This window comes from Acinonyx jubatus, chromosome A1 (genome assembly GCF_027475565.1).
Source record: "Acinonyx jubatus isolate Ajub_Pintada_27869175 chromosome A1, VMU_Ajub_asm_v1.0, whole genome shotgun sequence".
NCBI lineage: Eukaryota > Metazoa > Chordata > Mammalia > Carnivora > Felidae > Acinonyx > Acinonyx jubatus.
Genome location: NC_069380.1, coordinates 172,227,871 through 172,240,710, shown reverse-complemented (window position 1 = coordinate 172,240,710; position 12,840 = coordinate 172,227,871). Strand labels below are relative to the sequence as shown.

The window sequence follows — 12,840 nt, the reverse complement described above, 5'->3', positions numbered from 1 at the left end:
ATGGAAGGCCAGAGAAGGATTCCCAGTCAGGCTGACACCTGAGATGAGGCTCCAACGGATGAAGACGACAGGAGAAAGGGTGTCCCCATTGTAGGAAGAGCAAAGGGGTGCCATCAGAGTCTATTTGAGAGCCGTAAACAGGTACATAGGGCTGCAGGGAGGATGTGAAGGAGGGGTTTGTATGCATGCCCGACAATTATCACCAGACCACCTGGTTAACCCTCCAGATGCACTGGAGGGGGCTCCTGCAGAGGGTGGAGACCACCCCAAAGCAATGAATTTGACAGCCTGTGGGGCCCAGATTCAATCCTCCCCCTCATTTACTAGCTGTGTGGGGCACCTGGGTGGCTCAGTCTGTTGAGCTTCCAACTTCGGCTCAGGTCATGATCTCGCCGTCTGTGAGTTCGAGCCCCACGTGGGGCTCTGTGCGGACAGCTCAGAGCCTGGAGCTTCTTGGGATTCTGTGTCTCCCTCTCTGCCCCTCCCCCGCTCATGCTCTGTCTCTCCTTGTCTCAAAACTAAATATTAAAAAAAAAGTTTACTAGCTGTGTGACCTTCGACACATTGCATGCCCTCTCTGAATACTTGTTATTTTGCCCTGTAAAGTGGGGACGATGATACTGGTGCCCACCTCACAGGATGGCTGTGAGGACAGAATGAGACGATGAATGGACAGTGCTTGGCATGATGTGGGCAGACGGTTACCGGCACTCAATAGAATGAAGCTATGGGCACCGCCTGGAAAAAGCCGTTTTCTTTCTTCATACATTTTACTTTTAAAACATTCTTTGGTGATGGCTTATTTGGCTATCTGTCTCTACTTCTAACTCCTCAAAGATTGGGACGGCGTCGGGTTCATTTCTAGCATCTGGCACATGACCTGAATCACAGATAGCGCTCAAAAAATGTTACTGATGGCAAGTAGCATCAATTACATACAAAACACTCTGTGTGTGTGTGTGTCTGTGTGTGTGTGTGTGTGTGTGTGTGTGCACGTGTCATGTCAGACATCAGGGAATTGCAAGCCTCAAAGACCACATGGAGATGAGAGACCAAAGACATTAGAGAGAGACTGGCAGACCTACACATCTGTACCAACCCCCCCACCGAAATAAACTTCACTAAACATGTGGCTCCAATATCCTGCTTTGACGTGTTCATTCTTTCATTCAACAAGGGCTTACTGGGAAAATCCTGTAAGCCAGACAGTGAGCTGGGTGCTTAGAAATATTTAGAGAAAGGGAAAGAAAATCAAACAGCTTTTGCTCTCAAAATGCTCATCATCTAGGGAGAAAGATAGGGAAGCAAGGAGATTATTTCATTACAGCAAGGTAAGCCTTTGGGAAGAAATAAGAGAAGTAGAGGCAAGAAGAAGGTGGCAAAGAAGGCCTTCTGCAAGTGTGTCCCACTGTATCTTAAAAGATTGGTAGGATCAGGCAGACAAAAGCAGCAGGGAAGGGTGTTCTGGGCAGAAGGAACAGCATGTGCAAAGGCATAAAAGACAAGAAAGGACTTTGCACACGACACAGACTGTATACAAAGTCTGGAATGTCTGTAGGAACAGTGTTAGTGGGGTAATGGCAAGAGATGAGGGTTCAGAGGCCACCAGGGGCGTGACCACGACGGGCTTTGCATGACCTTGACTGTTTTTGCCTGCAAGTAATTGGGAGTCATTGAAAAATATTAAGCAAGGGCATAACACAGTCTTATTTACATTTTATAAATATCACTCTAATGGCCAAGAGAGTGGCGGTTTGGGAAATGCGTCATGGGAAACCCACCAGACCCGTTTTGTCCATGATGGATCTCACATCTAGTATTGTCAACCCAAAATAATATCTCAGAAATCATCTCTTCTAACCCCGTTATCATAGAGATGAAAACACTTATTTTCAAGGGCTGTAGTTTATCCAAACTACTTACCTTTTAAAATTTTTTTTAAAGTTTATTTATTTTGAGAGAGAGAGGGTGCACATGGGAGGGGCAGGGAAGGAGAGAGAGAGAGAGAGAGAGAGAGAGAGAGAGGGAGAGAGAGAGAGGGAGAGAGAGAGAATCCCAAGCAGGCTCCAAGCTGTCAGTGCAGACCCAGATGTGGGGCTCGAACTCATGAACCGTGAGATCATGATCTGAGCTGAAATCAAGAGTGGGTCCCTTAATGGACTGAGCCACCCAGGCGCCCCTAAAATTTTTTTTAAATGAAATAAAAAAAACCTCTGCCCCTCAATTCAGTCCTCCTAGGTCCCACTACCACCCGCCACTTTGCTAGCGTTTCTGCTAGGTGGGGTCACTTCTGCGGACAGAATTCAGGGAAATTCCTCGTTGGTGGCTAAAAACGTTTACCAATTGTGAGAGCTAGTAGGATATCTATTCCATGAGCACGAAAAAAGAATTTAAGTGGTTTTGTACATGGTCACATAGTGATTAAAAAGTTAAACCCTTTAAACCAGAGATTATTCTTGAGCTTCTAATACTATTTAAATTACAACTCCCAAATCTTGAATGATGTAAGTCTAAAGTCCAAATGCTGCTTTTTTTGTTTGTTTTAATTCTATACATCACATGGAAGTTACTTAACATGACAGAAGGCAAGATGGCTAGCTTGGCCTGGTAACAAAATCTCAGAGGGGTTCTCTGTGCTATAATACTCGCCACCCCTCAATCCTCTGTAAAAATAAATGATATCAGGTTTCCATCCAGGAAATCTCAAAGAAATCCACAGAGGTGCATCTAATCTATATAATGCTACAGTCTCGTGATCCACTGGGTTCGTCCCTTCAAATGACCACAGTAACCAGAGCTTGCAGAGGACCAGGTCCTAGTTTTAACAGCCCAGAGGCAACCAGCCATCAGCGCATTATTTCTGTAACAAATTTTGCAAGTAAGTCGGTCTCATAGACTGAAACATCATGGATAAAGGTTTCTTAAGTCAGTATCTCATGATAAATTAAGGCAGTTGTCTTAACCACGCAGATATTAACAGCTGCCTGCTTCTGGAATACCACAGAACCACAGCAAACTAGAATAGTGTCTGGGAAAATCCCAAACCACAAGTACATTTCCATTTGCTTCGAGCAAACATGCAAGAACACAAATGAAAAGCAGGTCCGTTATTACCAATGCAATAAATATCATCATCAACTCCTTCAAATTAGAGATCCCGTAAAGACCCAGTGAGCCCAACATTTCACTGCTCTGGACCCTTATGGACCTTACTAGCTTCATTTAAACCCTCACGAGAGCCTGTGTATTTATTTCCATGTCACAAATGGGTGAACAGGCTCAGAGAGGTACAGACAGTTATTTACTCTCACACAGCTTGTAAGTGGTAGCTGCAAGGTGAACCCTTGTCTGTCGGAAACAAAGCCTGTGTTTTCTGCGTTCCAGGCCCCTGTCCGTGAACTGGCTCCCAGGCAGTGGAATGATCGAGGTGAAATGATACTGGAACAAGCTGGGGCGAGAGTCACGTTGGAGCCCCCCCCCCCCAACCGAGAGTGGAGAATTCAGAAAGTCCCTGAAGTTGGATTACATATCGATTTGCTTTCGGGGGTTGATCCCTCCACTGAAGAAGCTGATGCACAGGTTTTGCTCCTCCTGGGTAATAAATCGGGACAAGGAAGCCTTGGAGACTGTGCCTGCGTAGGTCCCAAGAGAAACCAGTGACTTTGCCACACACACCCCACATCTACCCACTGGAGCCCCGTGCTCGGTCCCCCTTCCATAAGACTCCCTGTTGTTCCATCACCAGCAAAAGTCCTGCCTCTATGTGACCAGGAAAGGCATCTTCTTTTAGAAAGAAAGGGAAAAAGCACGCCTTTTCTCAACTGTCTCTATCTTGCTAAAGTATTTCACGTACAGTTAGCATTACTAAGCCTTATCACGTTAGCTAAAAATGAAATGAAAATCATCAGGTGATTTCACTTTTCTGGTTGTACAGGAAATTCTCTGAAAGATTCTGCCAGGGGAACCAATACATCATAAGATACTTCCATCAATCCTGCATGCCAGGAACCCAAAGTACCGTCTCATCCACGGTGTACTGAATTTTACAGTTCTTTAATACCATTTCTAGACATGTCATGTCTTTTTCGCTCTGCCGAGGAAATAAACAGTGATGGCTTTTGTGCCACGTTCCAGTGGTTGGACAATGACAACCCTGAGTGTCACAGTTGGTGCTGCCAGACTATTCATTAAGGAACAGAATCAAACTGCAAAGAATAAAGATATCCAGAAAGCCAGGAAGCAGAGAGAAGAGGCATCATGCTTCATGGTGTTTATTCTAGATATGTTCATTATATGCCAAAGCCTGGGGAAGGCAAATATGGAATTTAAAAAGAGACCATCTGTTGTGTGATGTTCCAAATTATAAACTTAACCCTTAATTTCTACATTCCCCTGCTGTTCAGGCGTTCTCCTTCTTCCGGATGAAAAAAACTAAGCAGGTTAAGCAGGATTGAGGGATATGCCCTGTATGGTATTTTGATAAGCCCAACATCACGACCTGTGTATTTCCTCCAGAAAGAAATTCTTGTTATGTTTTACTCTTAACACAAGCACTACTCATAAATACAGTGGTTGCCACATAAGCTGAGGGTCCACATAACCCACAGCGAGCCACAGTTTTTTCTGTGATTTTTATGTTACTTAACATCTCTGGGCTCTTCGAAAGAAAAAAGCAGAGATTTTAGAAAGCTTTCAAACCTGTGAAACGAAAATTAGAGTAATCCCTCACGTGAGGAGAGTTTCTTTTTAAAAAATGTTTTATGACAGAAAAAAAAAAAAAAACACCCCGAGAGTATATAGTCGAAATCAAAAACATTTCCTGTTTAAATATTCAAAGGCAACATGTGACCTACGTAACAGGAGAAATTTCCATTAAAAAGAAAAACAAAAGTAAGGTTATCCTCAAAAATGCTCATGTTTTCTTACTTGTAGGTCTGAAGGAGCCTAGTTTTTAAAATACATTTAACAAACACAACACAGCCCATTCAGGGTTGATTTGAGTTCACAAAATAATTTTATTATATGTAAGAAAGCATACAGGCAATAAAAGGAAGAAACATTCACAATGCATAAATAACACGGACCTGATGCAGGAGATACTTTTCAGTCAATTTATTTCTTGTGACCCATGTCGTCTAAATGTTAAGTAAATTGCTTGTCAACAATACTTTGTAAACATTTCAAAGAAATCCTCTTGAAACGCCCCACGTGAATGAGTATCTGGCAAGAGAGACTCTATACTGATACTTTATACAGTTGAGATGATGAGATAGGAACTTGATTCTGAAGCACAGAGAAGGCGCTAGCATTTGTCAAGAGATACTGATGGCTTTGGGGCACTTAACACACCCACCCAGAAGGGGTCTCCTGTTTTTTCCACCCAGAGAAGTGTCTAACTCGAGGATGATAATGAGGCACTATTCGTTAGTTAGTACACTATTAACATCTAGACTAGGAAAAAAAAAATCAATTCTAATTTCAGATTAAAGCACTACAAAAAGTCACCCCACTGAGTGGTGCGCTTTGACCTGGTAAGACAGAAATGCAGGATTTGACCTTTGTCCATTGGTGCGACTGTTGTCACGCGAGAGTTAAGGAAACCTACTGTCTTCGCTACACATGTTTAACCAGGACAGCAATTTGTTTGGTTCGGAAAAGCTATCTGACATGGAAATGAGAAAAGACACAGAGGGCCAATTATTTTACATAAATACAAAGTGGCACATACTTTTTATTACCACCTAAGCTCATGAGTTTCAAGTCAGGTTCTTCTTAAGCTGGCTTTTATTAAAGATATTTACAGAACTGCAAATCTCTCTCCCGGGAAAGTCTCTGTCATTAAAAAACATTTGAACACAGTAGTAGCTATGCCTTTTTAAGTTTTTCAGAATCTTTCCAGAAAAACATCCACGGCATTTGTCAATTCTCCCCTCCTTACTTATTTATGCCCATGAACTTTAAGGAATTATCACAACTTCATTTCCTATCAGTCTTTGCTGTGTTGCTGGAAGTGATACATGGGCATTTAGCATCTCAGAGAGTTTGTGTGTTTATTTCACTGGCCAATAAGGTACTACTTAGATGGACGAACAAGGTCTCAGATAACTCATAAGTTTATCCTATGACATATGATAAATATAGATTTATTGTAATAAATTAAAAATACCCACACAATACAATAAATAAATAAAACCAGTATCAACAAAGCATCTCTCAAGTCTGGAAAAAAAAATCCCATTCCTACTGTAAGGCTTAATTATGTTTCAGAAATAATTTATGAAGGCATGCACCTACCTTTACAATCGGAAAACTTTGCTTGGACATCTGTTAGCACCTGTTTGTACACAGCAAACTCAACCCTTCTCATTTCCTTCCGTCCTGGAAAGGATTAATTTTCTAAATCGATGCCGTTCACTGTTGATTCTTTGCCCTATATTTTAAGTCCTAAGATAAGAATCAGTTTCTAAAAATAACTTTGGAGCCAAAGACATGTCCCTGTGAACGTTCACTTCACATATGTCCCTCTTTGATTCACTACGAACAACACAGAAAACACACTGGAATGTATTTTAAAACGTAGTTAGTTGCGTGTTGAGGGAAAGCAGCAGAGGGGGGCTTGCCTGACGTCTCAGGGCCTCACCGCACCTTAGTTTCCTAACAACAAGCCACCGAAAGTCTCCTTCCTCCGGCTTTTGGGGTGAGCCTGTCTGGCAGGATTCATCTCAGAGCTCAGGTCGGATGCTGTCCATTTTGTGTGATGGGCTGAATCTTCTCTAGAGAGACATCAGTGTCATAGTCCAATATGACAGACAGGGCCGGGGACAGCTTCTCCAAGGGTCTGGCCGTTCCACACGCCTCCTCCTTCTTCAGGTCCTGGGAGGAGCCCACCGCATGTGGGATCAGATAAACCAGATTGCAGTCCTTGGAAATGGAGCCTCGAGGCTCGTGATGGCTGGAGAACACCACAGCCCCATTGTTATTGATGCTAACCGTCTCTATGGCATTATTCGTGGTAGGGCAAAGTCTGTAGCATCCTAAGAGAGTTGAAAATGCCTTGCGAAAATCAGCATTAAAGGCATAAATGATGGGGTTCAAGGAGGAATTAGCCCACCCAAACCACACAAACACGTCGAAGGTGATGGAATCGATGCAGAAGGGCTTGGTCTCCCCAGACCCACAGAAGGGCACCATGCAGTTCAAGATGAAGAAAGGCAGCCAGCAGCACACAAACACCCCCATGATCACCGACAGGGTCTTCAGAACTTTAGTCTCTCTTTTGAAGGACATCTTAAAGGAGCTTTCTGGCTGAGAACACTCCGCGGGGTTTCCATTACCTGTAGTGGTCTGGCAATTCTTGGCATGGACGGCTGCCCTCTCCAGGGCCGAGATGCGCCGTATTTGTTTCTGGGCGATCCTATAGATCCTGGTGTAGGTGACAATCATGATGGCCACGGGGATATAGAAGCTTATCAGGGAGGACGAAATGGCGTATGTCCTGCTTAAGCTGGAATCACAGTTGTCCATGGTCTCACCTAGGGAAGTGGCATTCCCATCGGAGGGGCTTGTGGGTTTGGCCTTGTGCCAGCTGAGTTGCACTGGGATGAAGGAGATTAGTACCGACAAGGTCCATGCCACGCCGATCAGAATGAAGGCTGCTTTGGGGGTCATCTTCCTCTCATACCGGAAGGGGCTGGAGATGGCCCAATACCTGTCCACGCTGATCACACAGAGGTTGAGGATGGACGCAGTGGAGCACATGATGTCAAAGGCCACCCAGATGTTACAGAAGGACCCAAAGGGCCAGAAGCCAGCGATCTCCGCCACTGCTTTCCAGGGCATGACCAAAACAGCCACCAAGAGATCTGATACGGCCAAGGAGATGACAAAGAAGTTGGTCACCTTGGACCGCAGGTGTCGGAATCTGATGACAGCCGCACAGACCAGCGTGTTCCCCAGGAGCGTGGACAGGATGAGCAGAGACAGGAAACAGGCTGTAAGGATGCGGAAGGAGAAGTCTCTCTCCACCACCAGCCCAGCCCCGTCCATGGTAGAGGTGTTCAGAGTCCTCATCTTGCTGAGGGGGTGCACGCGGGGGGCTCTGACACCCTCCAGTTCCTAAGCAGGGATGAGAGGTCAGTCAAACCTGCAGTTCTCACCCACTGGGCGGCCCCTCGCACAGCCCCACCGGCTCCCGGGGCCGCAGGACCTCACCAGCATCCCATCAGAGGGCTGCAACAATCGCGGGGCAGGAGCCTACCCTTGGCCACCCAAGTCAGCCCCTTGGAAGGTCCTCCCTGCTCTCTAGAACTGTCTTCTGACTCCCTTGCTCCAGGTCACTGTTGCATTCACCAGCTGACCCTTCAGTTCCCAGTGGAAAGCACTGGCTTTTTAGCATATTCTAGGCTATCAATCCGGAGATTCCCAGGCCTCTGCGAATCTAGTCAATCGTGGTCACATTTTGGGGCGGTTGCCTCTCTGGTGGCGACAGAATTCTCCCCTCTCTGAGGTGCAGCTGAAAATACACGCCTCACTCCTCCAAGTCCCTGGCTCCACAGCAGCCCTCCGTACGCCCTAGAAAGCAAAAAGAAGGCAAAGGTCGTTCGCCAAGCCTTGAGCAGATCGCAGCTTTACCCACATCAACCCCAATTCAACGCCGGGCGAGCCACCTACCTTGCTTCGAGGTTGTGTCTCTCAAAAGCCCCCGGAGCTCCGAAAGCGGGCTTCGCTAGGCGCCGCAGCACCACAACGCCCAGGAGGCGCGCCGGAGTCCTGCCCGGCGCGCGCAGCCGGGGTCTGGCTCCTGATGCGCAAAAATCGCGGGGCAGGTTCGGAAAATGATCCCGGGCCAGGTCCCCCAGAGCCGGCGCTGCCCTACCTCTCCAGCGGCCAGAGATTGTTCAAGCCAATGACACCCGGGAAAAGGGCTCCCGGGCGTTCAGCTCCTCCTCGAGAGAGGGCACCTCCAAGACTAGTCACTTGGGCAGCTTCTCTTCCTCGCTGCCTTTCCCCCTGGGCCGAGCGCCCGGGCGCCCCTTGGGTGGCCTCCGGCCCCTCGGGGCAGGGCTCTGCGCCTCTCCAGGTAGCACTGTCCGCTACCTCCCGGGAGCCCGTGGGAACACCAGGCGAAGAGAGCCGAGCTGGCACCGGAGGGCGCACCGGCCAGCCGGGTTCCCGCGGGGCACAGCCCACCCCGCCCCCGCGTCCCCTCCCCTGCCCTGGGGGCGGGCTTCGCTTGACAGGCAGAGTTGCGGGCGACAGCCTGCACGTGGTTCCCTGGGTGATGTGGCGGGCCAGACGGGGTGGGGAACGCCCAGGTGAGCGCTCGCACGCCCTGGGTTACCCGCCAACCCCCGGACCCCCGGACCCCCGAAGAGCATGCGACAGGGCCCGCGAGAGAGATCCCTGTGTTAGAACCTCAAGTAAGCCCGAGTCTCCAAAAAGCGCAGCTCGGCTGGACACCCACCGGACACGACCCCAAGCCCTTCCCAAAGACCGACGCAAGCAGGGACCCTGCCCACTCTCCCACGCATACCAAGCCCTGCAACAGCCCGCTTCCGTCCGACCTGCGTCTCCAAGTGTCCCCCAACTAGGGTGAGGGGTGCCCCGCCGGCGCCTGCACTCACCGTTCCGAGAGGGTTCCGCGCAGCGGCGCGCCTGGCAGGCGCGCGCCGCTGCGCCCCGAGGGCGCTCACTTCAAGCTCCGCCCGGGCGGCGGGCGCGTCGCGGGCTGCGGTCAACGCCGGACTGCAGCCTGCGCCCCGCGCCGGGCGAGCGCCCCAGCCCCAGCGCCACGAGCTCAGCGGGTCCGGGGCGCCCTCTGCCGGCGGCGGCGGCGGCAACCCAAGGCCCGGCTGCGCCCTCGCAGGTACAGAGCTCACCCGCCCCGGCTCCCTCCCGGATTCGCGCGGGACCCGCACTTCCTCGACCAGCACTGCCGGAATCTGGAAAAGGGGATGCGCAATATCCCTCACTCAGGGTTCATTGGGCTTCAGACACCCCTAAAAATTCATAAGGGTGAAAAATTCCTTTTGCTGGAGCTGCATTCACTGAATGGATATATTCTCCTGAGCACTCATTAGGTGCCAAGAGCAGGGGCGATAGATAGGGTTAGCAAGATGCAAGCCTTATTCTCAAGGAGACCAGAGAGAACTGGCATTGGCTGAGCAGCCTCTGTGTCCCGGGCGCCCGCCTTCTGTTGTTCACCCCTTAAAACAATCCCTCCTCATAGGCCCGCTCACCTCCATTTTGCCCAAATGGAAAATGGGGTTCAGAAAGGTGTTCAAAGTCACAGGGCTAGGGAAGGTGCTGGCTGCCTGACTCCCGCCTGCGTGTTCTTTTCACTTATGCGTCACTGCCGGTATACCGGGGAGCTCCGGGTCCAGTGCCGGAGCCAACAAGCTAAATAAGTAATTACCCACAGGTCTAAAATAGGGCACAGGATGGAGGCAAGAGGGCCTAGCGGAGAAGGATCTCCCCAGCTTCTTCCCAGCTGCCCTGGACTATACCTCACAGGTCAGACTTCGAGCTAATCGTACATAAATGGCGCTATCGTCATGCCTTCCTGTGCAGGAGGTTTGCATGCCAGACTGTCTGGCCTCCCGCCCTTACCCTGCCACTGCTGGCTGTGTGTGCTCTCTTTTTTCCCCAAGCTTGGACTCTCCCTCTTTAAAACGGTGATGACAGAGCAGGATGGTTCTAAGTATTAAATGAGATGATATTTACAGAGGGCTTGGTCCTGAGCCTCCTTGCTGCTCAGTCCTCCAGGGCAGAAATCCCTGAGGGCTCATTAGAAAACCAACAGCCTTAGCTCCACTGTGAGAACCCAGCACCACATCGGAAGCTGCAATTTTCTCTGCAAAAATCCAGAACCTAATAATTCCATTCAAGTAATCAGTACAACCTGCACCTTGGCTTTAAGTGAAAGGACTGTATTTCTGATACAGACCTTGGGGGTGTTTCCACCCCCACCTCTGTGCTCCCACCCTCAGCCTCGCTGTCGCACACACACACAGGGACACCATGAGCCGCGAGCCCAGGTCACAGACAATTTAGCCACATACACGCCCCCAAAACCACATTCTTGTAGAGACTTAAGCCATGCTTAACATAATACTTCCAGATCGTTTCCCTTAAAGCAGTCATTCCCCCAAGTCCCTTGTTGACTTCATTTCCTCTTCCTTTCCCTTTTACTACCAAGTCCAAATTACAGGATAGGCTGCTGATGCAAGATGGTCATGTGAGCTTGAACATTTAACTCTCCCATTCTAACCGCCCCATCCTGAAATTGTTTCCAATACATTCTACCTGGAAATACATGAGTAAGAGAAATTCAGCATGAGCCCTGGAACATTGGAAAGAGTGGGGTCTTTTTCCCATGATAAGGGGTAGATGGGATTGGACTAGGGGAGGGAGAGCATTCCTGGCATTTTCCATATGGGAAGACCCCCCCCCAAAAGAACATACTACCAAGATAGAGGTAACAGGGGTCAGGATAAGACCAATCTGAGGGGGGAAATTTCTGTCTAGTGATAGCCCTTGAGAAGTGCCTCCGATGCCCAAGTCCTCCCGGGCCTATAGCCCCAGCAAGGCCCACTGCTTTTTAAAATTAAAATAAGGACAATAACCACAAGGAAACATGGGGGGGGGGGGTCTCATCTAAATAAAGCCCGGTGGTGACAGGTTTCAGGTGGCATCACATTTAATGAAATACCAGTTCCATGGTATTTGATATGGAATATTTGATATGAAATCTACCTACCACCCAAAAGCTTGTTTGAAACAAATGACATTCATAACATACTCCTTCCTGCCCTCGCTTCTCCCAAGCTAGGCAGCTGCTCCAGAAAAAGAAAAACAAAAATCTCTCTTTCTTTGCTTGAAAAATCCCTTAAATTCTTTCCAAACTAGCCCACGCTGACCTTTGTCATTTTCTCTCAGTGCATTCACCCAACAGGTCTAGGTGATCAAATCAACCTACAATACTGCTGGGGAGGTTGAGAGGTATTTCTCGTCTACAAGTAAATGTCTGCCATTTTCAGTGTCAGACCATCAAATCTCCTCCTTACCCACAATACACACAAAAAAACTCAGGAACTCAGCTACAGAAGGGAGGAATACCCAAGGGGGTGATTTTACTTCTTGTCATCAGGAAAACAAGAGGGTTGAACCATTTCTTAGGATTCCAGGACAAAATACCTGAGCTCTCCTTCTAGCAGACTTAGTCCACTGATTTTTGAATACGATTGCCGAGGGAACAGGAAGGAGTAAGATGTAGCTTAAATCTCATGTTTTTTTTTTTTTTTTCACTTTGCAGAGGGTGAATTTCAGAGCAACTTACAGTTTGGCTAGAGATTTGGACTTTCTTCCATTTTTTCTCTCTTGAAGCCAAGGTGAAACAAAGGCTTCCGTTTTGTTCTATAAAAATCTCCCCCACAAACATCAAGAACAGGAATATAAATGCAAGCAGGTATTAGCAACTAGATCATGCTGAGAATGTAAACCCAAACACAAAAGCACCTTTATTTCCCAAATTGGCATGTCTTTTAAGCTCTGCTGCGATTTACGCACTGCAGGAAGGAGGAAGTTAAAATGATGCTTTTAAACAAATTTTTATTTAGAGTTTGTAAAAGTAAATCAATACAAAGGGCACGTTATCACGGGGGTGTCTTAAGCTCATAAAAGAATAAATGAAACAACTGAACTGTCAGGTATAACAAATGATATATTTGGGAGGCTTTAGGATTACTAAAGCTGGTTTTGTACCAAAAATGATTGTTTATAATGTCAATGAAAAAAAGTATAATAAAGCTTGGCTGCCCTTGACTAAGTAACTAGAATGCT

At 47.8% G+C, this 12,840-nt stretch overlaps 1 protein-coding gene across 2 annotated transcripts; it reads right to left on the bottom strand.

Moving 5' to 3' along the window:
• Positions 1 to 4,991: 4,991 nt before the first annotated feature.
• Positions 4,992 to 9,763, bottom strand: DRD1 (dopamine receptor D1). 2 transcript variants are annotated; one of them, XM_027034799.2, is made up of 2 exons: positions 9,624 to 9,763; positions 4,992 to 8,571 (listed from the first exon to the last, which is right to left on the bottom strand). In XM_027034799.2, exon 2 carries the CDS (start codon positions 8,068 to 8,070, stop codon positions 6,730 to 6,732), a length of 1,341 nt encoding a protein of 446 aa, XP_026890600.1. In that variant the 5' UTR covers positions 8,071 to 8,571; positions 9,624 to 9,763; the 3' UTR covers positions 4,992 to 6,729. The 2 variants fall into 2 exon arrangements, with proteins under 2 accessions (XP_026890600.1, XP_014928189.1); XM_015072703.3 differs by lacking the exon at positions 9,624 to 9,763 and adding an exon at positions 8,671 to 9,580.
• Positions 9,764 to 12,840: the final 3,077 nt, after the last annotated feature.